This window comes from Gekko japonicus, unplaced genomic scaffold (genome assembly GCF_001447785.1).
Source record: "Gekko japonicus isolate JY-2015 unplaced genomic scaffold, Gekko_japonicus_V1.1 scaffold231, whole genome shotgun sequence".
Taxonomy (NCBI): Eukaryota; Metazoa; Chordata; class Lepidosauria; order Squamata; family Gekkonidae; genus Gekko; species Gekko japonicus.
This window is the reverse complement of record NW_015165837.1, coordinates 1,422,613-1,447,941: the sequence shown is the minus strand read 5'-3', so window position 1 is coordinate 1,447,941 and position 25,329 is coordinate 1,422,613. Positions and strand designations below refer to the sequence as shown.

At 44.5% G+C, this 25,329-nt stretch overlaps 1 protein-coding gene across 3 annotated transcripts in view; it reads left to right on the top strand.

Annotated features, from left to right (window-relative positions):
• The window catches only part of ICA1 (islet cell autoantigen 1), a 75,771-nt gene extending 50,725 nt beyond the window's left edge, over window positions 1–25,046 (top strand). For 2 of the 3 annotated variants that reach the window (XM_015410938.1, XM_015410941.1), the window contains exons 8-14: window positions 1,447–1,544; window positions 5,727–5,776; window positions 7,746–7,808; window positions 7,898–7,939; window positions 14,991–15,275; window positions 23,411–23,506; window positions 24,209–25,046. In XM_015410938.1, coding sequence (XP_015266424.1) covers window positions 1,447–1,544; window positions 5,727–5,776; window positions 7,746–7,808; window positions 7,898–7,939; window positions 14,991–15,275; window positions 23,411–23,506; window positions 24,209–24,330 — 756 coding nt within the window. In that variant the 3' untranslated portion in view covers window positions 24,331–25,046. The remainder of the gene's footprint in view (window positions 1–1,446; window positions 1,545–5,726; window positions 5,777–7,745; window positions 7,809–7,897; window positions 7,940–14,990; window positions 15,276–23,410; window positions 23,507–24,208) is intronic. The other variant, XM_015410939.1, reaches the window with a different exon arrangement.
• Window positions 25,047–25,329: the final 283 nt, after the last annotated feature.

Below are 25,329 nucleotides of genomic sequence, written 5' to 3'. Positions count from 1 at the left end.
TTCCTCCAAGCAATTTAGGGATTTAAAGGTAAGAGCCGGTGCTTTGAAATGTGTCTGGGACCAAACAATCAGCCAGTGCAGTTCTTGGAGCACAAGGATTATATGATCCTGTATCCAGCCCCGACTCTAACCTGGCAACAGCATTTGGGACTAACTGAAGTTCCTGGATCATTTTCAAAGGCAGCCTCATGTAGAGCACAAGAGAGAAATCTAACCTGGAGGTAATTAAAGCATGGGTCACTGTGACCAGATGTGCTTTTCAAGGAAGGGCCATAGCTGGCATATTAGCCAAAGCTGATAAAAGGTGCCATGTGCCACAAAGGAGACCTGGGCCTGTAGCCTGAGGCCAGGATCCAGCAGCATCCTGAATTACAAATCTGCTCCTTTGGGAGCAGTGCAACCCCAGGACATGCTGACTGTTCATTCCTCGAGGATCTTTATCATAGACCAACAGCACCTCAGTCTTGCCTGGACTGAGTTCCAATGTATGGGCCCTCTCACCCATCCCATTACCTTCTCCGGGCACCTGTTCAGGACTCACCTAGCTCGGCTTTTAAGGGTGTCATACACAAATTGGTTACACCTTGCTCCAAATCCTCTGATGATCTCTCCTAGTGCTTTCGGGTAGATGTTAAACAGCACGGGGGACCCTATAGCATAAGTGCCTCAGAGCTGAGCACTTTTTTAAAAGGTGAAGCCATGTTAGTGTGTCACAGCGAGAAGACCTTAAGATGAACAAATTTATTGTAGCACAAGCTTTCATTGCCTAAGGTCCACTTAGATGCATAAAGGTTTCTTAGACTTCTTACACTAATGAGGAGCCTCAGTCCAGCTGTTTGTATAGTGAAAGTTCTAGTCTCCGGCTTCAATGATTTTATGTTTGGTGTAGCTGAACCAGCTGACCTAACTGCAGATCCCTCCTCCAGGGCATCTCTGTTTACCAGGTTTTGGTTTTGCCATGAGCATTTATTATTTAATTCATTTATTAATTTATACCCTGCCTTTCTCCCCAATGGGGTTTACATCACTCTCCTGTCCTCCAATTCATCCTTACAACCCTATGAATTAGGTTAGGCTTGAGTCTGTGTGACTGGCCCAAGGTCACCCAGCAAGCTTCCATGGCACAAGTGGGAATTTGAACTCGGGTCTTCCAGATAGTAGTCCGACACTCTTAACCACTATACCACACTGGCTCTGATGGTTGACTGAAGCAAACTTATAGGATTGGTCTTCCTTTTTTTCATTCTGTTTACACACTAGTTTGTCCACTGACCTTCTTATGCTACAAATGTCTCCCTTTTCCTGTTTAGATTAAAGTAGTTCCTATCCCTGTGAGACTTCTGTTTTCTGTAATTTTAATCAGCCACAACATATTTTTTTAAATCAGCATTCCTTATTATGGAATTCTTATGTTTTCTTTCATGTATGGATTGATGGGTGGCCTAGAGCTTACAAGAACCTGTAAATAAACTAACGGATAATGGAGAAAAGGAGGAGGAACTGCCGCTAGACAACACCAAATCAAAAGATGATCAGCAGAGTCAGTAAGTCTTGTCATATACATCCTGGAACATAATAACCTTTTACGTGATGATGCACTTCCAGATTTGTTTTAGCGCTGTCATTTTTTAAAAAATCTTATTTCTGATTGAAAGTATAGAAAGCTAGCAATTATCTGAGCAGATGAGGCTTGAAACAATACATCAGTGTGAAGGCCTCCGGTCAGTGCCTGCACTTTGACCTTTTCCCATAGTCTTTTTCTAGTAGTCATTTCTAACTGCCATGGTCACATGAACTGACAGCCTTTACCCACCCCCAAGAAAGTCATGCTACAGCTCAGATGAGGTACTGCAGAGGAAACTTCTGGGTGAAATCCTCTGTATAGACATGAGGACCTGCGCTTAAAGACTAATCTTCCTTATCTCAAAGTGTGGCAGACATCCCAGAGAAAACTGGAGTGCTTCATTGAGCATTATGTCTGTGATGGGAGGCAGAAAGTCTCCCTTTACTTTTGTTTTGCCGTGGCTGAATGTGTTGGAATAACCTCCTGGTTTTATGCACTGTTTGCTTCCCTAAACTGAATATTTAGCAGATTCTTCTCTTAAAGTTGAAGCCTTTATATTTTCCCCTTCCCTTCATGGAAGAACACATTTGAAATAGGCTGTGTCTGAATGCAAAATGCACATCATTTTTACCCTTTGTGCAGTGTTCCACGCACGTCATATAATTGGAATAATCTTTTTGTCTGCTAATCTGCTTGAAGACCAAATCCTGACAGCACAGCTTGCCCAGTTTTACTTGTCTTCATTTATGGTTTTGTGGGACAAAGACTATCATATGGGAGGCTTGTGCATGTTTCACTCTGTTCTTTAGTGTTTCTTTTGCACACGAGTTGGAGCTGATCTAATCCACACTCTGAGCACTGACTAGCTTTTATAGTTTATACCAAGTTTGATAAGTAATCCAGTATATATGCAAAAGTATATCCTGAGAACTAAGCCTGGTGAAACTTTAGTTAATGGTGTCAGGGGGAATATATAAATGGGCTGGTCAGGCTATGAGGAGAAAAGGAGGAAGGGAACTGAACTTTCTTCTCGAGGAAGCACTCAGAGTCACATCTGAGGATATTGGCATTGTTATGTTTCCACTGCCAGTTGTTAGTCTGAATCTCCAGGGTTAAGTTGCCAGCATGTATTGGAGAACAGCTCTAAGTACTGGCCATTTGGTATTTGGCTGCACATTTCACAGAAAGTCTTAACATTGTGTTTCCAAATAAACAATAAACAACATGCTGACTGGCATTGCACGTTTAGAGGTTGCAAACATATAAACCGTTTTCACATCCACATGTGCCCATGGAAGCAGCTCAAGATTACCTATGCTGAAAATGGCAGCCACTTAAAAGCCTGACTATGGCCCCGGTCACATGGAGCATTAGGCACGCTAGAGAGATGGAAGATAGGCGGATTTTCTGGGCGCGATCTCACCGCCACATCTGGGAAGCGTAGAGCTCCCGTGGCGCACTCGAGGCTTCCCGCCAAAGATGTGGGGTAAAAAACTAGTACCTCGGAGGTACTACTTTCCGGAAACCGCGGGGCAAGGGCGGGCGTCTGATCGCGTTTCCGGTGGTAGTTCCGGCGCCCGCCCATGTCCCCTCGCAAAAAGTTCCCCCCCCCAAGTCTCCACAGATGTGCACAAGCACCCAACGGAGCATGCGCATATTTCAGTTTTTTTAAAAAACACAACCCCGTTTGGCGCACTGCTCAGCTTCTTTGCCACATCATGTGATCGGCACCTCCCCCCTAACCACGGGAGCTCAACGGGACCTCAACCCGACGTCTGATCGCGCAGTCGCGCATTAGTTTGCTCCGGGGCAAACAGCCACGCCTCCCCCCCACATTTTCCTGCCCGTGTGGCCGAGGCCTTAGCTATGTTAATGAGTGGTTCTGAATGACTGCTACAAAGAATGTCCCTGCATGAAACCACATTCTGTATGTAGAATTATAAGTTGCCATAGGCACTTCTGGTAGTTAGTGTGTGCGTGCGTGCGTGCATGCATGCCAGGAGACATCAAGTGGCTTCTGACTTATGGTGACCCTATGAATTAATGACCTCCAAAATGTCCTGTCTTGTAGACTGAGGTCCATGGCTTCTGTTATGGAGTCAAGTCATCTCATCTTGGGTCTTCCTCTTTTCCTACTGCCTTCAACGTTTTCTAGCATTCTTGTCTTTTTCAGTGAGTCTTGTCTTCTCATAATGTGACCAAAGCATGATAGCCTCAGTTTGGTCAATTTGGCTTCTAGGGGCAGTTCAGGCTCGATTTGAACCCACTTATTTGTCTTTTTGGTGGTTCATAGGTATCCACAATACTCTCCTGTAACACCACGTTTCAAATGAATCAACTTTCTTCCTGTCAGCCTTCTCCATTGTCCAACTTTCACACCCATACATAGTAATGCGGAATACCACAGTACAAATTATATTGATCACCAGCAACACATCCTGACACTTGAGGATTTTTCTAGCCCCTTCCTGGCTGCCCTTCCCGGCCTCACTCTCCTTCTGATTTCTTGGTTGCCGTCTCCTTTTTTATTGATAATTGAGCCAAGGAATAGAAAATCAAGAATTTCAGTTTCTTCGTCATCAACCTTAAAGCTATGTAATTTCTCAGTAGTCATTTATTTTGTTTTAGCTGACACACACAGGCCCCCTCACCATGTTAAGGTATGCAGCCTTAGGTGGGGGTAATCACTTGGCGCTCCAAAAAGTGTACATGATTGATGCAGACTTCTTTTCCAGCCTGCCCTGATGTAAGTTGCTCAGAATGTTATGTGCACAAGTTCTTTTTTTCATTCCAAAGCAAAACTGGAAGGGTCTGTAAAAGCAGTATGCTGTCAGGTATCCCCCCCTCCCCCCACTTCCTCCCTCTTTCAATTCAGAGCTTCTTTCAAAGAACTTCTCTAACCTCCCCGTGTCTGCATTCTTCTTATAGATCTAAAGGAACAGCTGATCTGTCCTCAGTGCTTGGCTTGTGGTTCGGATAAGATCACAGTGTGACATTAGGCATAGTGTAGCAGTGATCCCTGCCGAGCCAGTGCATCAGTTGCCATGTAACCAGTCCAGTGGCTCTGCAGGCCGCTCTTCTCCAAGGTCAGAGAGAGGAGCTGCTGTCCTCCTCCCGCCAGAGTATCGAATAATATTCTTTAAATGTTTAGAAGAAAATCCAAAAATGCTCTGAGTCTAACGTTTCTCCATACAGGCGCTTATTAATGCTGTTTTGCATCCAGTGGAGAATGTTGTGGAATTGAACGATGATAAAAAGAACTCACCATGGCAATAAGGCCATTGTGGAGATGGAGACATTTTAACACAGATAAGGCCCTCAAGTTATTTTTGCTGCAGTCTGTTTTGGAAAGGTTCAGCTTTTGTTTGCATCTTCCCGTGTGAGCTGAGCAGCACATTCTGCCCTCCGGAAAAATTATATCCACAGGCATCCTTCTTGTCTTGGTTACTTTTACTATCTGGCAGGCTGTCATCCTGTTTGTTCACGGCACCAGCATGATGGCCTGTGATAAGCAACATCTTGTTATTGGTGAGCTACTGGTGGCGGAGGGGGCGGGGGGAGAACATGATCCAGCAATTTCACTGGAAGGCACCATGACATGGCAGCGGAGGCAGCGGGGCTTTCTGCTTCAGCATCTTGCAGGCATATGGATGCCAAGTGGGTAGTAGCGCAGACAGTGACGGAAGTAGCAGGCATGTCCTGCCTACTTGGCAGCTGTGCACCTGCACAAGATTGTAGTAGCAGTCCCTGCCTGTGACCTCATGACACCTTGTGATAAGAGCATCAGATCCATCATGCAGCAGCAGCAGCAGAAGATGCTTGTAGTACTAGCGGAAGTGAACTGCTGCTAGTATTTGCAACGATAAACTGTTGTAGAAGTTGGTGTATCCCACACTGAGTATTAATTTGCTGAAGCTGGAAACCTTTAAAATTATGCCTGGAAATTGCATAGCAGTTGATAAAATGCCAGTCCTTCACAGCTTTATTTCATAGACTGTATTGAAATACAAGCCCCCCAAAAAATTCAAGGTCTCTTGATTATTCCACAGAACAAAGAAGGGAGAAAGCATCCATAACTTGGTTATATTTTCCCCCAGTAAGCATGTGATATGCCAGAGACGAAAACTAAACTCTTGTATTCTCCCCCTCCCTTCAATTTAAGGTTGATTTATTTAGATGATGAAAGCCACTCAAGGGAACTGGCAAGCTCAGGTATTTTGTTCATTATGTCTTTCAGATGCCATGTGCTTCGTGTTTATTAGTTATCTTAATGGAAGCAAGTTGAATATTTTGGGGGTTTTTGCTGCCTGTCTGTATTGCATTGTCTGAGGGTGTTTTCCATTGAAGTTCTAGAAATGTAAATCACATGGGATCAATTATGAGCAGAGAGAGGGTGTTTTTCTTTAACAGCTGTCAAGGCACCTTGAAACATAAATGATGTACAGTAGGCACCAATCCTCTGCATCCTTTTTGCTTGCTACCACTGCTTGATGGAACCTCTCTGCCTCCTACAGCTGGAGAAACATAACATCATACCGTGACTGCTGCTAATCCGGGGGTACATTCTCTCCCCTGCCCTGTTCCAGGAGAGAGATTGTGTACAGCTAATGCAGCCGCTGTGGCATTCTGCTATGTTTCCTCAAATATGCAAGAGCCCTACTGGTTCTCTGTGTGGGTGCCTTCCTAACAAGTGAAGGCATGTGCACAGATATGATAGGCCTGGCTTCAGTTTTAACTTGCCCTGGGCGAGTATGTTGTCAAAGGGTATAAATTATCGATACTCTGATAAATCAGAAATAAATTGGAGAGGTAGACTCTCTCTTCCTAAATGAGGAATCTTATCTATTAAACAATAGGACCAGCCAAGGAAAAGATCTACCTTTTGAAATATTTCGTAATAAAGCCATTCCATATCATGTTTCCAAATTACTTTGCAGATGGAGATATTCCATCAAATAGACACTGAAGACTGAAATATTATTTATCTGACAGTAGTAGGGTTTTTACCAAAAACAGGAACACCTCCCTAAGTATCTTGTTTTCTTAACAGGCAGCTTTCCATCTTGTGGTGGTGATTTCTTTTGTCTGAGGAGAGTCAAAGCAGAGAAGGTTGTGTCAAAAGTAATCTTGAGTTTTATACTTTAAAAAGAAAATCTCGTTAAATGGCCCAACATATCTGGAAGTAACCCCCCGTGTCTTTGAAAGTGGTGGTCCATGACACAGAATGGGAATGGGTCCTAGCATTTTGATGGAAGTGATCATTGAATTCATTTGTAGGCATGAGTTGAATTGAGGGGGAAATTGATTTGCAGAAAAACCCTTGTAAACTAGAATGAAGGTTTCCCTCAATGCCTGCCTATGGTCTACAAAATGGGGGAGAGTCTAGACATGTTAATATTAAGATAATTTTAAGAAGAAAACTCCTTTGCTGAAGGCTTTTTTGAAACAATTATGTGACTGGATTATCCATTAAGATATGCAGATGAGGTTTGATTTTGATCAGAAGCAGCGGTCTTTCCAAAACTATGGCATGCCTTCCCTTTTGATACTCCCCTGTCCCCTTCAGTGATTTCATTTGGGGAAGTATGTGGATAAGGACTATTCAGGCCCATAGCCAGGACTTTCTAATTCGGGGGGCCTTTAAATAAGTCAGGGGGCACCCCAGCACCACCACCCCGCATCCCCCCAAGTGAGCACCATAAATAAAATTTAAAAATTGGAAATCGGAGGGCCTGGACTGGATGGGAAGTTGTGGGGCCTTGGTGGCAAGTCGGGGGGCCAGGCCCCAAGAGGCCCCACTGTAGCTATGGGCCTGGGACTATTCACTTCTGTCAGGGATTTGGGTGAGTTTGTATGTATGAATTGCAATTGGCACACTGACTTTACTACTATTGTACTTCTGCTTGCCTTTGTGTTTGTGTGTGTTGTTTGTGGCTTGATTTTTTTAAAAAGTGTTTTATATCGTTTTATCTATGGTTTGTGGACTGGTTTGGAAATGTTATTAAAGTTAAAGATCAGTGCATATATTTAGGAACGTGTACATAGATGAATCAACAGTCTGGGGTAGTTAAGTAAAAAATCCTGCCAGATGATCCTACTAGATAAGCTTTGAAGAGCATTCCATATCTGAAACTGTCTCTACTGGAATTGACTTTACTCAGTAAATATTTTGGTTGTTTAGCAGAAGATGCCAAGGACATCCTGAGTACTTTTGGGGAGAGCTTCAACCACAGAGAGAGTTCAGGTATGTTTCCTGGATTAATGAAAACAACAGCACTGTAACTATGAAACGCACAGATTAATGATTTCCGTTTTCCTTTGCCTTATTTTTAGGAGCTATAGATGACTTGTTAGACTTGAAACCTGAGGCAAATGGTATGTAATGTCTTTGACTAACTGGGTTCTTCAAACAGACACCAAATATAGTATAATTTAATATTTACATTTTGCTTTGGGTGGTTAGGGGATATAAAAGAAAATTTACCTCAGTCTCTGGGCTTTTGGTGTGATCCTGGTATGGAAAAGTATCTCTTCCTGTGCCACTGCTGACAGTAATGGTTTACTGTTTGTCAGTTTCCTTAATGTTAGGTATTATTGTAGGCCTTGGATGTTCTTCCAGTGGGTTTTTTCCAGGTACGCTTGAGGCCAACTGTTTTTCAATAGTCTGTTACAGATATATGAGCTTCTAAACACTTGTATTGCATAATGTACTCATCTTGGCAACTACCTTTGGGGGGGGGGGAAGAGGTTGAATCTTATCATGAAGTTTCTTATACTAGTCCTTACAGTGTTGCTGCCATCTAAGGGTGGATTTCCACAGTCTATTTTGACGTGTTGAAGTTATGGCATCATATATATATGATGAACATATTATAATACACACAGTGCAGGTGGCAATGGTAACTGTTATGCTAAATGATACCAGTTACTACCACATGAGTGGGTCATAAGAATCAGCCACCATGTGAAGTCTGTGAAGTCACTCCTTTTGGTGACTGTGAATTGAGCCTCACTTGACTGGCTCCTGAAGACACATTCCTTGTCTGTGGACCCCAGAAATGTGAGATTTTCTTCCTGAGAAATAAATGAACAATTAAAACCTGTTTTATTTTCAGAAGGGAATGTCACACTGTTTAAAGTTGCTTCCCAGTAGGAGATGTATGAAAGGGTACAAGAACACATTTTAAAGAAGGGAGTGATACTGCTTATTATAACAACAGAATCAAAAGTTCATGATAATTTTAGCAGGTAATGCTGTCGTGAGTTACTGAGCTTTCCTATCCATCAGTGGCTTCTGATGCTTTTGCCACCTTAGCAAACCTGTGTCCATGTTGAATTTCTGAAGTTGTTGTTCTTCTTACCTACTGTTGTCAGTAATTTCTGCTAATCGGGTAGTACAAATCCATCCATGTCACGGTGCGTGTATACATATGCACAAGGGTTTTTAAGGGAAATAATAATGAAACATACTGTGGTGCCATAGGAGGAACTCACATCAAGCTGCCAAAATTTGCTTTCAAATATGGAAGCAGCAGACTTCAGGAAGAGCTGGGGTGGCCAGGCATCTGGCAGTAGCGGCAGTTAAAGTGACTTTGACCCCCCACGGTCTATCAGCGGTGGCCATTCCACACCCACGTAAAAGAAAGACCAGCACTGATCATGGTGCACAGTTTTCATTTTCTTAGATTCTGCATGCAGAGTAATGTAGTTTTGCGTAATGTAGTTTTGCCTGCTAAGATTATCACATATGTTTGATTCTGTTATTCCCCTTTTTAAACTGTGTTCTCATACTCTTTTTCATATTTCTTTTACATATAGTGAATCGACATGGAAGAGGGTAGGAACAGGCTATGTTTTGGTGTGGTATCTTAAATATTGTGGGAGCAATTTAGGAAGATAAAGGCTAGGTTTACCATTGGGAAAAGGAGTAGAAGCAGTTGACATGAAGAACAGAAGGGAAAGGAATGGGAAAGCTACAGCAAAGCAGGTGAGCAAGCATGAAGCTAACTGAGAAGAGCCACAGGTGCTTGTGATTTATAAAGGGGGGGGGGGGGGGAGGCTCGTTGGTCCACAATGGAACAGCTAGATTTGAGCCTTGACTCTCACAAGCTCATGCCTTAAAAATCTTGTTGGTCTCTAAGGTGCTACAGGACTCGAAAACAGTGAATATACCGCTGCACTTTTAGGATAAGAAATAGCTTATATCGTATTTGTATCTGGGTGATTCTGCATCTACCATTCGCTCCACATTTTCTCAACTGGGAGGAAAAGGTGCAGCTCAAAACCACATTCAGATACCTCGGGGCAACACTGTACTGACTGCAAAGTCACCCAAAGTCACACAGCCATAAGTCTATGCAGAAGGTACCATAAAATCCGATGATCAAAGAAAGCGAAAGCAGCATTGCAATGCAGAGGGGAATTTCTGTTCCAACGTGGGTTTCGTAAAACAAAGGAGGGAGAAGCCAGTGCAGAATCGCCCTCTGTCTTCATGAAGTACAGGCAGTTAAAATTACTGAAAGGATAGCTTTCCTCTTGGTCATACTGATATTGATTTTTTTCCCTTTTCTATTGTGATAAATGTGAATTACGGCATACCAAGGGAATGGCAGGCATCTTATCACTGAAACACTGCTTTTAGTATCTGTTGTCGCTTCACCACTCCCTGATAGGCTTCTAAATTTCTGGAAGCAAAGCCTGCCTAATGCAGCAAAACACGACGAGATAGTGCAGGGGTCAGGCTGAGGCGTCTCACCAGAAGACAGAGTGGCAGCGGTTTATGCCACAGTTGTCAGAGGTGCTGTGTAGTTTCTAGGTCAATGAAATAGCATTCGAGTACAGTTGTTTTTAGTTTGAGCCTTCTAGGTCAGCTGCAGGTCATGAAGAGACATATCGGTGGTGCCACCAACTTGTAACATATGCTTTATTGTGCCTGAGCACTTGCTTGCATGTTCTGCAGTGTGATTTGCTGACTGTGATGAATTGCTCACTGCAAATCATGCTCCGAAGAGATAGGAGGTGCCACTAAGCACCCAGTTCTACCAAGGTTGATATGCTGAGCTGAAAGCTTTGGCCGCCATCTTGATACAGCAGGACACCCGGGAATAATACTCAATATTGTTTCCCTTTGGACCTTTCTTGACAAGTGTACCACGGCAGAGGAGACTGAAAGCATAAATGAGTAGTTCAAAGCTCAGATCGTCTGTAGCCTTCTTGCCGATATTTGATAAAAGTTCCAGTTCCTGCTTCCTTTTATCTGAGTTGGTTTTACCCATAATGTGTAGGTGTTCTGATTCTCCCATGTGGTGTTGACTCATAAGCTTATTTAAAAGTCAACTCTATCCCCTACCTCTCCTCCTTCACACCCCCAATCACTTTGCTCTAATGTTGTGCTATTTAAAAGAAAGATCCTCTCTAAGGAAAAAGACAGTTGCTTTAAAGTAAAACCTACTGTTGTGACTGTAGTGACCCTGGTGCTTCAAAAGGTTTTTTCATCTCGATGTTTCTGATATGCCCAGCTCATTACAAGAGTTTATGATCAGTGCTGGTTTTATGTCTGGAGAATTTAGTTTGCAGCAGAGTATCTAGCCAACGGAAGCGTTATTAAACAAATCTTATTGTGCATTTTAGCACTTCTCTAAGATAGGCTACGAAGGTCCACCATGATGCAACAGTGACAGAAAGCCTATTGGAGAAGCTTCCTCCAAAGAACTAGCCTCATCTTCGGCTGTGGGGCAAAACTGTCAGCACTTTGAAGCCTGGCTGTAGACAGTGCCAGGTTGCATCACATTTCTGCCTTTGATTACAGTATTAGTGGGGACTCTTCATAATACCTCCCTCCCACTGTCTTCCCATGCACACTTATGTCTAGTAAAATGTTGTTTTATGGAGCTCACAGGGAACAGGGGCAGTATGTAAACTGGGGCTCCAAGCATGCACACGGAAACTGGAAATCCAACACACAGTCTGCAAGATGGTATATCGGGGGGAGGGAAGAAAAGGTAAATGTTTATCTGGAATAAATGCATGCTCCCAGTTTGGGCTATGGTGGCATGTATAAAATCCTGTATGTAGTTTTGGAAGTATACTCTGGGAGAATTTCAAATAGGCAAAGCCCCTGGGTTTGTGATCCCTGACAAGTAGGTTGAAACACAGTTAGCTAGGGCAGATTTGCCAACTGCTGTGAGCCTGTAAACCGTGGCATGGCTGACAGATTTGCTTGAACGTGGAGAGTGGCACATTCCACAGTGTTACTCAGGCACTGTGTGTTTAGCACCATCTGAATTTGCTCTGTGTCTAACATACAATGCAAGTATCATGTCCTGAGGCATTTCCTTCTACCAAACCCGTTTATTCATTTTTGTTTTGGTATCTTTTAACCTGAATATTAGTTATGGAGACCTCAAAGTTTTTGCATGCTATTATGTGTCATTTGGCTGGTCCTAATAAAAGGTAGTAGATGGGTTGTTGTCTGGTTCAAGCCAGTCAACATTCCCACCTATGTTGGGCAGCTGAAGAGGGGACCTAGAAGATCAGGCACACCTAGAACCTAACACTTTGCTTCTCCTTTCCTTGATTGTGCTCTTCAAGCAACTGATCCTCTTCCTGTAAGGTATCCCTTTCACAGCCATGTTGCCCTTTCATGCCTTGTTTGCTTTTGCTTAACTAAAAATTAACCACTGGGCTCCACCAGGGCACTTGCTGGGGAGCTAGCAGTCATGGAAACATGAGCTGGTCTATAAACCTAGAAGAATGTCAAGAGCTCTTGCAGCCAGCATGATCTCTAGACCGGAGGAGGATAACATTTTCACATTTGAGGGGTAGAATCTTCTCGTGGGGTGGCTGCTTTATAACGTTTCATGGGATGACACTAGCCTGGTGGAGAGCTGGTTACTTGTGGCCCTCCAGATACAGAGCTATGCGTAACTGCACACTTTGTTGTTCTTATTTCCATGAACCTGGAGGGGCCTGATAGCCGGACATTCTGAAACATCCACCATTTAGGAAGTAGTCATGAGGATCCATTCTTGTTGAAGTTCCTTCCTGAACCAGAGTAGTAGTGGTGATGGTTATAAGTAAAGTGATAAACAAGTAGTAGTCTTTGGTGACTTATGGGATCTCTCCAATGATACTCTCCTATCATTAAAAGCTCCTTATAGATCCAGTGGTATTATTTGTGATTAAAACAGTCTCTTTCTGATATAGGTAGTTGTATTGGAATGTATCCCGCCCCCCGCATGCATTATTCATGCACCTCCAGGCATTTCCCTGGCTTTTCTCCAGTCTTTCCCAAACCTGCTTTGCTATGAAATTTTATGAAGGATTCCAGAAAAGCACAGATGGCTGCCATATGGGTGGGAAAGTTTGGATTTCCCCAGCCCCACCTACATGGCTTCCGTTTTACTTTCCCCTATTCCTGCAGTGGACATTTCCTTCCCTTCCACCAGTAGGCTGTTTTGGTTTGTTTTTAATCAGCACTTGGTTATTGTTATAACAATCTTTGTACTGAGTTCTCTGAATTCCCAGTTTTGTTTTTATTTTCAGTCTCTAGCCACTTTCAGTGAGGAGATATAACGGGAAAGGCATATCTCCACCATGAAAGGAGCTATGGATTTACTTTTTAAATGAAAAGTGGGCATTCAGAGAAGCTGTTTCACAGATTGTTATATAATTATAATGATATTTTATTGTCAGTTTGTTTAAAACATGAAAAAAGAACTGGTGGTACATAGAGGGACTGCCAGGGGACTGGGGCAGGTAGAAGTTCTGTAGTTGCTGCAGTATACAGCAGTTACAGAAGCAGTGGGGAAGCTATACACACATGTTGTGATATGGAAAACACCATAATCATTTAGCCCAGTGAAAATTCTTTCACTCTTTGCATAGGTGTGGAGAACCAATTTGGTGTAGTGGTTAGGAGAACGGACTCTAATATGGGAGAACCGGGTTTGATTCCCCACTCCTCCACATGCATCTGCTGGTGTGACCCTGGGTCAGTCACAAGTTCTCTCAGAGCTGTTCTCTTAAGAGCAGTCCTCAAAAGAGCTCCCTCAGCCCCACCTACCTCACAGGGTGTCTGTTGTGGGGAGGGGAAGGGAAAGGAGATGGTCAGCCACTCTGAGACTGTGTGTGAAGGGTGGGGTATAAATCCAACCTCCTCTTCTTCTTCTCTTCTTAACTGACTGTCTCTTTCCCCCCAGTGCATACAACAGATGCATTGAGATATCACAAGAGATCTGTTTGTGGCTTGTGCACTCCCTCCCTCCTTTTCTTACACATAGAATGCAGTTGAAGACTTCCTGGTTTCAGAAGTGCTGAATCAAATCCCAGTTTATCATGACATCCCTCCATGGGCATCTGAAGAATCTGCAGTATTTCTTCCCCACGAACCTGAAGCCCTAAACCACAAGGGGAGCGGGGGGGGGGGGGGGGGGGGGGGCTGAGCACAACAGAATGCCAGATGCTTGCCCTTAATGAACAAACTTCTGTCTCTTTATGATGTCTGAATAGAGGCAATCCCTTTGCAGAGGACTGCCACATCTCATTGTGTTCTACATTGGTCAGACACCCAGATCCTACTTTACTTTCTGTTTACTCAGTCATCTGGAAGAGAGGGCATCCCATGCTTCTCGGTGATGGACTTCCTTCATTTTTCATCTCCTAGACATCTGAACCAGCAGCATAAGCCCCTCCCTGTCCAACAAAACTCCTGGTTTGAAGGCCCTGCTTGCTAGGAATAATGTAACCGTAAAGCTACTGTCATGTTGCTTAGTAATCTATCTTCAGTATATCTCATTCCAAGTACGGCCCAGTTTATCCAGAGATCAGAGCTGTGGACCGACAAAGGTTTCTATAAACCTGAGAAAGTCCCAGTTTTGCAGAAAAATCTGAAATCCAGAAGGAAGGAGAGAAGGAAACAGGGAAAGCTGAGAATATAGGGGCTGCCAGGAGGAGACAAAGAGAAAATAGTGTGGGGAAGAAGAGACAGAAGAAAAAAAGGTGCCCCTCACAAGTCCTTACAGGTTCCCCACAGTACAACTTGACCTTCCACGACTGGACCAGACTATTCCGGGGGGGGGGGGGCCAGGGGAAGGGAAGGAGGGAAAGCTGAAGACAGAGGGAGGCAGGTAAAGGTTGGCTGGTGAGCTGGAAGGAGAGAGGGAAGCAGGAAACGGAGAGGCTATGGGGGCTTTCAAGAAAGGGAAGGCAGAAACAGCAGGGAAGAAGAAAATGAGATGCCCCTTACAAGTCTTTGCGAGACCCCCACTTGTAAACCTTCTATGTATGCCCATAATAAATGACATATGATATTAAAGAAAGGATAAAGAATACTATAGGGAAAATAATTTTCATATTTCAAAAGAGAGGCCAAAATAGTTCTATTTAAGTATATGGGTCGCTTACATGGGTGCTCCTGTTTTTTCAGTGGCTTCGAAGGACCCAAGTGCAACCTCTTTGGAGCCTGAGGCTAGTGACAAGGATGACATACTGTTGCTGAATGAGATTCTCAATGCATCTTCTTTGGATGACGGCGAATTCAGCAGGGAATGGACAGCTGTCTTTGGAGAGGATCCACTTGCCGACATGGGCACAAATTCTTCAGGAGGAGAAATGGAGATCAGTCAGTCAATGTCCTCGTCATCACCTTCAGGCTTTCTTCCTTCTCAGCTTTTAGACCAAAATATGAATGACTTACAGTCCTCCCTTCAAGGTATTGTTTTATTGATGATGGTAAACTTTTTAGCAGTTCAACACAGCTTGTTGCTTCGTGCATTTCCTCATTTGTTGGGAACTAGACTGGCCCTATGCTTTTCCTTGAAGAGAGCCAGTTTGTCAAGAGAGCCAGTTTGGTGTAGTGGTTAAGTGTGCGGACTCTAATCTGGGAGAACCGGGTCTGATTCCCCACTCCTCCACTTGCACCTGCTGATGTGACCTTGGGTCAGTCACAAGCTCTGGCACAGCTGTTCCTGAAAGAGCAGTTTGTGTCAGAGTTCTCTCAGCCCCATCCACCTCACAGGGTGTCTGTTGTGGGGAGGGGAAGGGAAAGGAGTTTGTAAGCCGCTCTGAGACTCCAAGTGAAGGGTGCGGTATAAATCCAATCTCTTCTTCTTCATACCAAGCATTATAACTATGGACTATGCCTGTTTTACATGTGCATAGATGTACACTTTGCGTTGGATCCAGACTGTATTAGCATGTTTCACTGATTCCCTCTTCTCCCTGCAACACCCCCCCCCCGTGTTTTTCCTTGGGGGTCTCCTGTCTCCCAAGAGCAGCATTTCATGGAGATCTGTCAGCTGCAATGGGCAGAGGGGGCAGGAGGCAGAAACTGCTGTTGGAAAATTTTGTCTGGATCCAACCCTGGTTTAGGTAGCATGCCTGCATACATCCCAGGATGACCCTCTCCCGCAGATTAGTCACACTAGGGGAGGTATATATGGCGTCCCCCTCCCCCATTTTCACTTTCCGTATGCATCGTGCAGCTATTTGTGTTACAAAGTACATGTATCTGCATCCAGGCTTAAAATGAAACTGCTCTATTAATTCGCCCTGCTGGTTACCTCAGTGCTTCATACGTAGACCAGCCTCCTTGTTGCCAATATTCTGTGTGTTCATCTCTCCAGTGTTTCTTGGGCAGATGGTGGTTGTGGGAGGGAGGCGTAAAGGGTGAAAGGAAAAAATTGCCTCATTATTTTTAGAGCGAAGGGATGACGTGTGTGAAGGGTTCTTAACTCCTCCAGGGTGTTAACGTGGGCTGGTTTGCTTGTCATTTGTTGATGGGAAAATTATTCCTCTGACATTCTTCAGGTAGAGGAAAATAGAAGAGCTTGCCGTAGCAGTACAAAAGCTGTTATTAAAGGGACTTTGTCAAGACTGGCAGACCTAAGATAGGAGCATGTCAGCAGTGGGGATTCAGTGGCTGGAATCCATGTACTTTGGCTTCATAGATGTGTCACTAGGGACGCAACTGGCTTCTCATTCTAGTTCACATGTAGAAAGTACGGAAATTTGTAAGATGTTGTAGGGATGTAGTGTAGCCCAGTGTAGGAAAGAAACTGAGCTGTGAATCAGGAAGCCTGCAGTTCAGAGCTCACCTCTGGCATGGACTAATCCTGGCCTGCTTTCCAAGCTCATTGTAAGCACTGCTGAGATTGATGTATGGGAAGCACTTTCAACACTTCAAGCGCCAGGCAAATGCTCTGTAGGAGGTCGCCTCCTCCTGTGCTGGGCTATAGGCTCATCAGACGAAATGCTGAATTCTCTGGCAGCTGATCTCCAAAATCTTAGGTGCCGACCTGTGCCGGCATTGCTCCCTTCCTTTCTGGAGGTGCAAAATGTACGCAAAGCAGGTGCTTTACTACTGAGCTGTGCCTTACCTTGTTAGACTCTGTCTTAAGGCCGAACTGCGTGTTGCACAGAGTTTCATTTAAGGTTTTCCTGACTTTTTAAACATAACAAGCAGTGGTCAAGAGTGGGGGAAAGAGCGCTTAGCTCCCTTCCTGCTAGCCATTTTTCCTCTCAAAATTACCATCCTGAAGCAGTTGTTCTTCACCTGTGGGGAAAGACGTGAGGACCTCATTTTTTCCTAGTGAAGGGAAGAGCATCCGTGGAGGGCAATTTGTGGAGGAAGAATGGCTGACAGGGGCAGGGTGAAGCATCGAATCCTGACTGCACCCTCGGGGCGGGGGGGCGGGTATTGTCAACGGCCAGTTATATGGAACTAAATCAGGACGTGTAGTGCAGTTCTTGTGTTGAATCAGAACGTGGCTCTACCTTTGCCTGTTACTGTCTGTCCTTACTGGAAGTGATTCCAGCCAAGGGCTTTCCCAGCCTTACTATTAACATCCTTTCTCTTTAAATGGTAGGATTGATCCTGGGCTCTGATACAAGCAAAGCTTCTGGTATAGGATACAATATCACCAAAGACAATGCTGAATTCAAATAGGCTTTTTGTATTTCAGTGGGCAAACAGTTTTACATAGCACTCCTCTGAGATGGGTGATAAGCGACTCTTGGCTTCGGTTCTCAGGTTCAGATGAGGAACTGAGGCTGGTGACGTGTGCCTGGTTGAGACAGGATTTGAACACAGATCTTGTACATTCCCAGCCTGATGCTGGAGGGTCTACAGTGATTCCTTATTCTGGCAATGCAGACTGGGCTGTAACATATGCAAGCGTAAGATGCTTGTTCTTTTAGACATGCATTCAGTAGATGACAGAAAAGAATCCTAGCAAAATGATGTTTTCGTTTAACAAGCAAGGCCTGAGTTAGCGTACTTTACAAGGCTGGTGACGTGTGCCTGGTTGAGACAGGATTTGAACACAGATCTTGTACATTCCCAGCCTGATGCTGGAGGGTCTACAGTGATTCCTTATTCTGGCAATGCAGACTGGGCTGTAACATATGCAAGCGTAAGATGCTTGTTCTTTTAGACATGCATTCAGTAGATGACAGAAAAGAATCCTAGCAAAATGATGTTTTCGTTTAACAAGCAAGGCCTGAGTTAGCGTACTTTACAAGCAAGCCTCTCACACTACAATAAATGACAGCTCTGGAAGAAAAAAAAAAGTTGCCACAATTGGTCTTTCATTCATGCAAATTAGAGGTTATTTGCATTTATAATAGTCTCTCAGTTATTTAACAGGAGGACAGCCTTTAGTGGTAACTTGTAAGAAAAAACATGCCCTCTTGAAACTCTGCTGGATTACATGGACAAACAATGCTGCTGCAAACAGCTGACCATGCCGGCGAGTGTGTTCTAAAGGGTAGCGTGCTGGCTTTGGATCAAGGAAACGTGAATTTAAATCCCTGCCAAGCTATGAACTTTCCCACTGGCCTTGGGCAAGTCTTTCAGCCTGGGATCCTTGCCGGTACTGTGGGTATATGAAAGCTTTCTGAGGCAGGTCATTCAGCTCAGCTTTCCCATGTAACTGAGTCTGCCCAAAGAGCAGCCACAGCAACTTTACGATTCTTCTTTACAAAAAAGAGTTCTCACATACTGTATGCACTGAAAGCCTTTTAGGGCAAGGCGGGACCCCGGCTTACATATGGTTCACAGACACGTCTGTACAGTGGTTACTAGAAGCGATCCAATCCAGATTTCTCAGATCCTTTTTTGGAGTATCTTGTTGTACACCCAGTTCCACTTGTATACCTGGTTCCACTTGAAGCACGTGCCTGAGTCCAAGCTATACGCTTCTGGCTCAAGTTAAACCTTCCCCCACCCCGGTATTAACTTCATTAATCCTCTTAGACAATTTTCACTCAAGGTGGGTGAGAGCAGCAGAGAACACATTACAACTGTTTGGTTTCTCCTGCATAGCCTTACTGCATCTTGGGTACCCTGGAGCCAGGGCATTAGTCAGAGACTATGGGATACTGCCCTTCAGGTTAACAGATCACCGGTCCACTCTGCTCTGGCAGCAGAGAAGTGCAACAAAATTTTTGTTCCATCAAATTACCTCTATACCTTAGAATTCCCCAAACACCTCAGAGCCTTCACTGTGGCCTGTATTAATGTCCTTCCATCTGCCCTTCTTGAAGGAAGATATGCACATATCCCATATGTACAACGTCTCTGCCCATGTCAGTCTGGAATGGCAGAAACAATCGAACGTGTCCTTTTACATTGCCAATTGTACCAAGTACCCAGGCAGATCAAATGATTTTTATACTTCTCTTCTTCTTGCCAATCATTTTAATGAAACTACCCATAAGATAGCAAGATTCTGCGCTCTGGCATGTTCAACAAGGCAGATGAAGACAGTCTAGTATTTTAATAATTTTATTATTACCATTAATTGTATATTTTCTGCACAGAAATATCTATTTTATACATCCAGTGTATATTTGTATTGTTGATTTTCTGGACTGTTGATCTCAGATCATAATAAACTAAGTAAGTAAGTAAAAGGCAAGTCATTGAGAGGATGAACAAGACAATTACTTTTGGCAAACCAGAAAATGTGTTATTGAAATCATAAACATTTTCCATTTGTGGCTCCTTGCATGATCTGTGGCTGTAGTGTAGGCTGAAGTCTATAAAGACAGCTGTAAAGTACTGTGCATTCCAAAGAGAATGCTCTAGTACCACTGAAGAACATGGTGATTACAGGGTATCATAAAATGTTGATGTATGACACCCATCCAATGCTGCTGCTCACCAAAGAGGTTAATGTCATTGCAAATTTTTGTTAGTAAAGGCCTCATACACAGGATTAAAGCGTTAATAGGTGTTGTGCTATTGGGTACTGGGTTACCTTCAGCTGTGTCATTATTGGCTGCTCACAGTTTGAGCAGAACAATGACAAAGTTGATCAAGGACTTGGAATATGCCATTTGAGAAAATAATGGGGGTGGGGAAAGTAACAGATTTGAGTCCAGTAAGACCTTAGAGCTGCGGTGGCTCAAGTGGTTAAGACGCTGAACTGCAGGCTATGGAAGGTCGATAGTTCAGCAGTTCGAGACCCGAGTTGCCGCATGACGGGGTGAGCTCCCATCTCTAATTCCAGCTCCTGCCAACCTAGCAGTTCGAAAGCAAGAAATTGCAAGTAGATAAATAGGTACCACTTCGTTGGGAAGGTAACAGTGTTCCGTGCGCCTTGGTGTTTAGTCATGCCGGCCACATGACCATGGAAACGTCTTCGGACAGCGCTGGCTCTTCGGCTTTGAAACGGAGATGAGCAGCGCAATCCTAGAGTCGGATTCGACTGGCTTTCGAGCAAGGGAACCTTTACCTTTACCTTTAAGACCTTAGAGACCAGCAAGATTTTCAAGGGATAAGTTTTTGAGAGTCAGCTCCCAAAAGCTCCTGCCCTGAAACTCTTGTTGGTCTCTAAGAAGAAGAAGAGATTGGATTTATACCCCGCCCTTCACTCGGAGTCTCAGAGCAGTTTACAAACTCCTTTCCCTTCCCCTCCCCACAACAGACACCCTGTGAGGTAGGTGGGGCTGAGAGAGCTCTTTCCAGAATTGTCCTTCACAGAACAGCTTTGACAGAACTATGGCTTGCCCAAGGTCATCCAGCAGTGGCAAGTGGAGGAGTGGGGAATCAAACCCGGTTCTCCCAGATTAGAGTCTGCACACTTAGCCACTACACCAAACTGGCTCTCTCAGCACTACTGGACTCGAATCTAACTGTCCTACTGCAAACCAACGTGGCTGCCCTCGGGGGGGGGGGAGTGTTTTAGGAGGAGGAGGAGGAAGAGATATTTGAAGGGTGGGAATGGTATTCAGGTTGAAGCAGATTAGTTCGTATGTCAAAATAAATGTCCAAGAAGAGTTGTACAGTTGTCAAGAAAAGTTACGAAGCCCCCTAAGACCAACTCAGAACACTGGTCCATCTAGCTCAGTCTTGTCTGTCCTGACTGACAGTGGCTGTGCACTTTCTCATCACCTGCTACTAGAGAGCCTTTCGTGGAAGACGCCAGGGATGGAACCTGGGATCTTTGGGCATGCGAATCATGCGCTCTACTGAGCCATGAGCCTCCTTCAAGCTGTGGCATTTCTTTGTTAGAGATATATACATGGCTGAGAATCTTACCACAGCTGTCTGAGAGTAGGAGGAAACCTGAGCTAGGTTTTCCTAGAAATACATTCCCACCGCATTATTCAAAAGAAAGGCACATATTTAATGGGTAGTTAAACCACAGAGTTGTAAAATAATGTATCAAAAAATTTCTTCTGTATGTTTCTAATCATAATGTGGTACCCTGAGGCATTTCTAGCTATATCAGTCTAAGTGTTGCTCCACTGGGTCCTGGGTTACCCTCATGAAGTTCCGTACTTCTTTGCCCATGTTAGTGTTGTATGGACTATGGGGAATGAGCATGTGGAACACCCCCAATACGGAAATAATTTTGCTTGCATAGGAGTACTGTGTGTGCGCACATCAGAGTTCCTTTACAGGCAAGAGAAGATGGCATAGATGGCCCACCTGTGTCACAGATGCCTCAGAGAGACAGAACCAGCAAGAAACTTGGGGCCCGTCTAGGTCCTTGTGTCTGACCCAGCATATTCAAGGCAGCACATCTCGCTGCCTCCCCAGTGTCTGACCTGCTGTTGACTCTCCAGTTTAATAAGCTAGAAATGCAACACCCCTCAGTCGGTGTAGGCTGAACCTAAATTGTAGTACATTGCTAGAAAGGAAGTATGTAGGTCTGGTGTCTGGCAGATTTGCCAAAAAGATTCACAACAACAGGTTCTTCTGCTGCATCACACAAAGAATCCTGGGTTGTTTGGGAACTTCCCCCCTCCCCCCGCCCTTTGTGATGCTTTCACCCTAGTGGGTCACTTTCATCAGTATGGAAGAATGCGGCAGAGTAACCAGGGCTCCCAGCAGTGCCCGAGGAAAACTGCTCGGGCTGCTGTTTTTCATTGATGTGATTAATTGGAGATCTGTTTCTAAGGCTGCAATCCTGTGTGCAGTTACCCTGCCTAATCCCATTGAGGCATATGAGATTTAACTAGCCTATCAAAGGGAGTTCAGCCTAATTCTTCAGTCAAGCTATTAATCAGTTCAGCAGATCTGTGAATCGCCATAGACCAGACAGACTTCCTTCAGGTATGGGTGACACCCAAGTTAAGCATATGCGTGACATTTCACAGGCTCAGGAAATTATTTTTAGCATTTCCTCCCATCGCCTGGCCTTTTGGCAAAAGAGGGATCATGCAGGCCTTTTCTGTCACTCTGTTTTGTCTGTCTACAAAATTATATTGTTCCTGGGCACATTTATCCTCAGTTTAGACCAGGGGTGGGGTGTGTGGGGGGGGAGTCCTCCGGGCCCTTTTGTAGAACAAGTAATTGTTGCTTGAAGTGCTCTCTGTGCAGGTGGAAGAGAGCCTGGCTTCCTAGGAAAACCAAGTAGGTGTCTTCAGTAGTCCGCTGGTGATGTATTTCTCTCATCTCTGACTGTCTGTCTCATGGTGCAGACGGCTTTAATAAAAAAGCATTCACTTCTTCCTCCCTCCACCCCCAACTCTACTTGCATTCCATTTTGCTAATCATTAAAGCAGTTGTATTTGATTTGTATGTATAGGGACTGTGCTCCCTGGCAGGAGCGAACAATCTGGTGGCTGCTTCCATTTTTAAATTTAATTTGGGGGTCAGGAGGATGATTTTTTTGTTTATTTGTGTCACCTTCCCCCATTTTGTGCAGTGGGAGGCAGAGGAGCCAGGAGGCTTGGTTTCCTGACTGTCGCACTGATAATCCTGCCTCTAGCTGCTCTTTGAATGCAAGCTAGCAGAGAGTTTCGGCCAGCAAACACTTAGAAACTGGGGGCGGGATCTTCCCCCAGGCAGGTTTCTCCCTTCTGGATTCACCATTTGTAAACAACGGAAATCCACCATATAGGGCTACTCTGTAACAGGGTTTTTTAAAAAAACAAAACCTGTTGCTTTTGTCGGAGCCCGCCTGTGCATAGGACAAGGGTTGGCTACTGCCACTGTCAGTCATGCCACAAGCAGCCAATCTTCCTACCCCTTCTTTCATGGAGTGCAGAATGGCCGGCTGGGAAGGCTTCGGGCTGCCATCTGCAACAGGCTGAAATCTTATCCCCCCCCCCCATCCAACCAAATCTGTTCACGATTCCTGTTGAATATCAAAATTGTCATCAATGTAATGTACTGTAGGCTGCTGGACAACTGAGCAAGACAGGTAAAGAGAGTGATATTTGCCATTTCAAGTAAATCGCACCTAAAAACAAACTGGAGTTGGTTTGCCTGGGAGCAAAGAGGGAAGAGTTTACTCTCAGCAGCTGCTTCAGGTATTGCCGCCATGAGCAGTCTGAGTTCACGAAGTAATTACTGCTGACTGACATGAGTGTGGCTTTGCTATTGAATTATAGGTTGGGCGGCCAGCCGCATTAGCCCTTCGCTTGCACCACAGACAGCGCAGAAATCCAGCAACTCGACCATGAACTTCAACAAGACACCCATGAAAGGTGATAAATCTGTTCCTCTTTGGGGTGCTCAGACTCGTTTGTGTTTGCTTTACCAACAAAGCCATTAAAGCCTAATTCTCCCCCCCCCCCCCCCTGCTCTCAGGTCTGTTTACATAAAAGTTTTCTTTCAGGAATTATGCTTTGATTGGAGCATAATTTAAGCAATCAGTGTGGAGATTCCTATGACTGTTTATTTGTTGGCATTAATGCAGCCAAGGCAGAAGGGCAGTGCAGCATTACTGCTCAAGTTCCCAAGGGTGTTGGCCACAAACCTCCACTTGATCATCAGGAGACCCTTCTTTGTTTTGACTCAACCACTTCCCCTTTCCAGTTGGCAGTCTGAACTGAAACACCTCTGCCTGCAGGCAGCGTGGACCCCACTCTGCGGCCTTGCCAGCTTTTGCCATTCCTGATCTCACCACCTGATGGCCTTTTTAGCACCACCACCCCCCCCAAGAAAGCAGCACGTGCTAGGACCATTGATATGCTCCTGGCCTGTGAGGAACAGACTAGTTAAGATGAGCATGAATCACTTTTGGGGGTGGCGCACAAGACAGAGAGAATAAGATTTTTGTGACATGTCCCGACGCTTCTTTTTCCCTGTTATCACCAGCATGCTAAAATGTATCTCCTGGGAGGTGAAAGATGTACCCATTCTTCAGCAGAAACCTGACTTGGTGGGGATTGTGTTTTATTTTGCAGAAGCTGCAAGTACCTCTAAAGATTTAACTGCCTGGTTTAGCCTCTTTGCTGACCTGGACCCCTTGTCCAACCCCGATGCTGTTGGGAAAACAGATAAAGAACACGAATTGCTCAATGCTTGAGCTGCCTGCCTTCACCCTCCATCAACACTGTTCTGGGGGCTGTAGAGGATTTATAGAAGGAGATCCGTGTGCTGTTGTACAACTTCTCACATCTGTGCCATTCTAATAAAATCAAAGGGATTGACCCTCCCCTTTCTATAGGTAATGGTTCCTTGCTCTTGTTTTGTATAAAGAAGCTGCACCTTTTTATGTCTGTGGATGTACTGATGGGGGCTTCCGTTTTGGGGAGATTGCTGTCCAGATTAATGTGCTGCTGTAGACCAGCTCATGGCTGAGGGGAGTTCACAGCTAATACAAGAGCAACATATAAATGACAAACCTATTTTTTATATTTGTGTAAATCAGAAAACAAAATAATGTAATGGGAAAAGCTGCATGAATCAATTGTATATAAAGTAGTATGCAGCATGCTGCTGCAGTGTGAAAATGTAAAGTACACTTCTTTTAGCATCCGTAGTGAAAAAATCGATACTTTGGGTCTAACCGTTAAGAGAATTATATCTGAGTCCATGAATCAGCCACGCTCATTCTCTAACTTTAAATTATTAGGCCAACAGCATTGCGGACGACATCCTTCTAGTGCGTTCCGTTGTGCCAACAGTTTCGGCAGTTAGAGAACAGGTGGGCATTGCCTTTGCCAGGATGTGCATTTACAGTCATTGCAGTTTCCACTCCAAGCACTTTTCATCACAGCTGGTTTCATACACCCATGTTCTTGAGCCTATTGTGACACTCTTCTTTAATAAAGATGGTTTTGACATAAAAAAGCCCGTGTGGACACCTTCCCTTTTGTCAACTGGAATGTGGGGCAGTTCCTCCTATGGGAACATAATCCTCAGTCACAAGGTACTAATTCACCTCACTGCCAAGAGGCATGTTTCATGCAGTCAGCTGGCAAGAGAATCATGTAGGCAAGATGTTGCTTCAGGTTGACCTTTCTCTTCAGATTAATATCTCCAGCCCTTTCTTCCTTGGCCTTCATAACACGGGAAGCTAAGG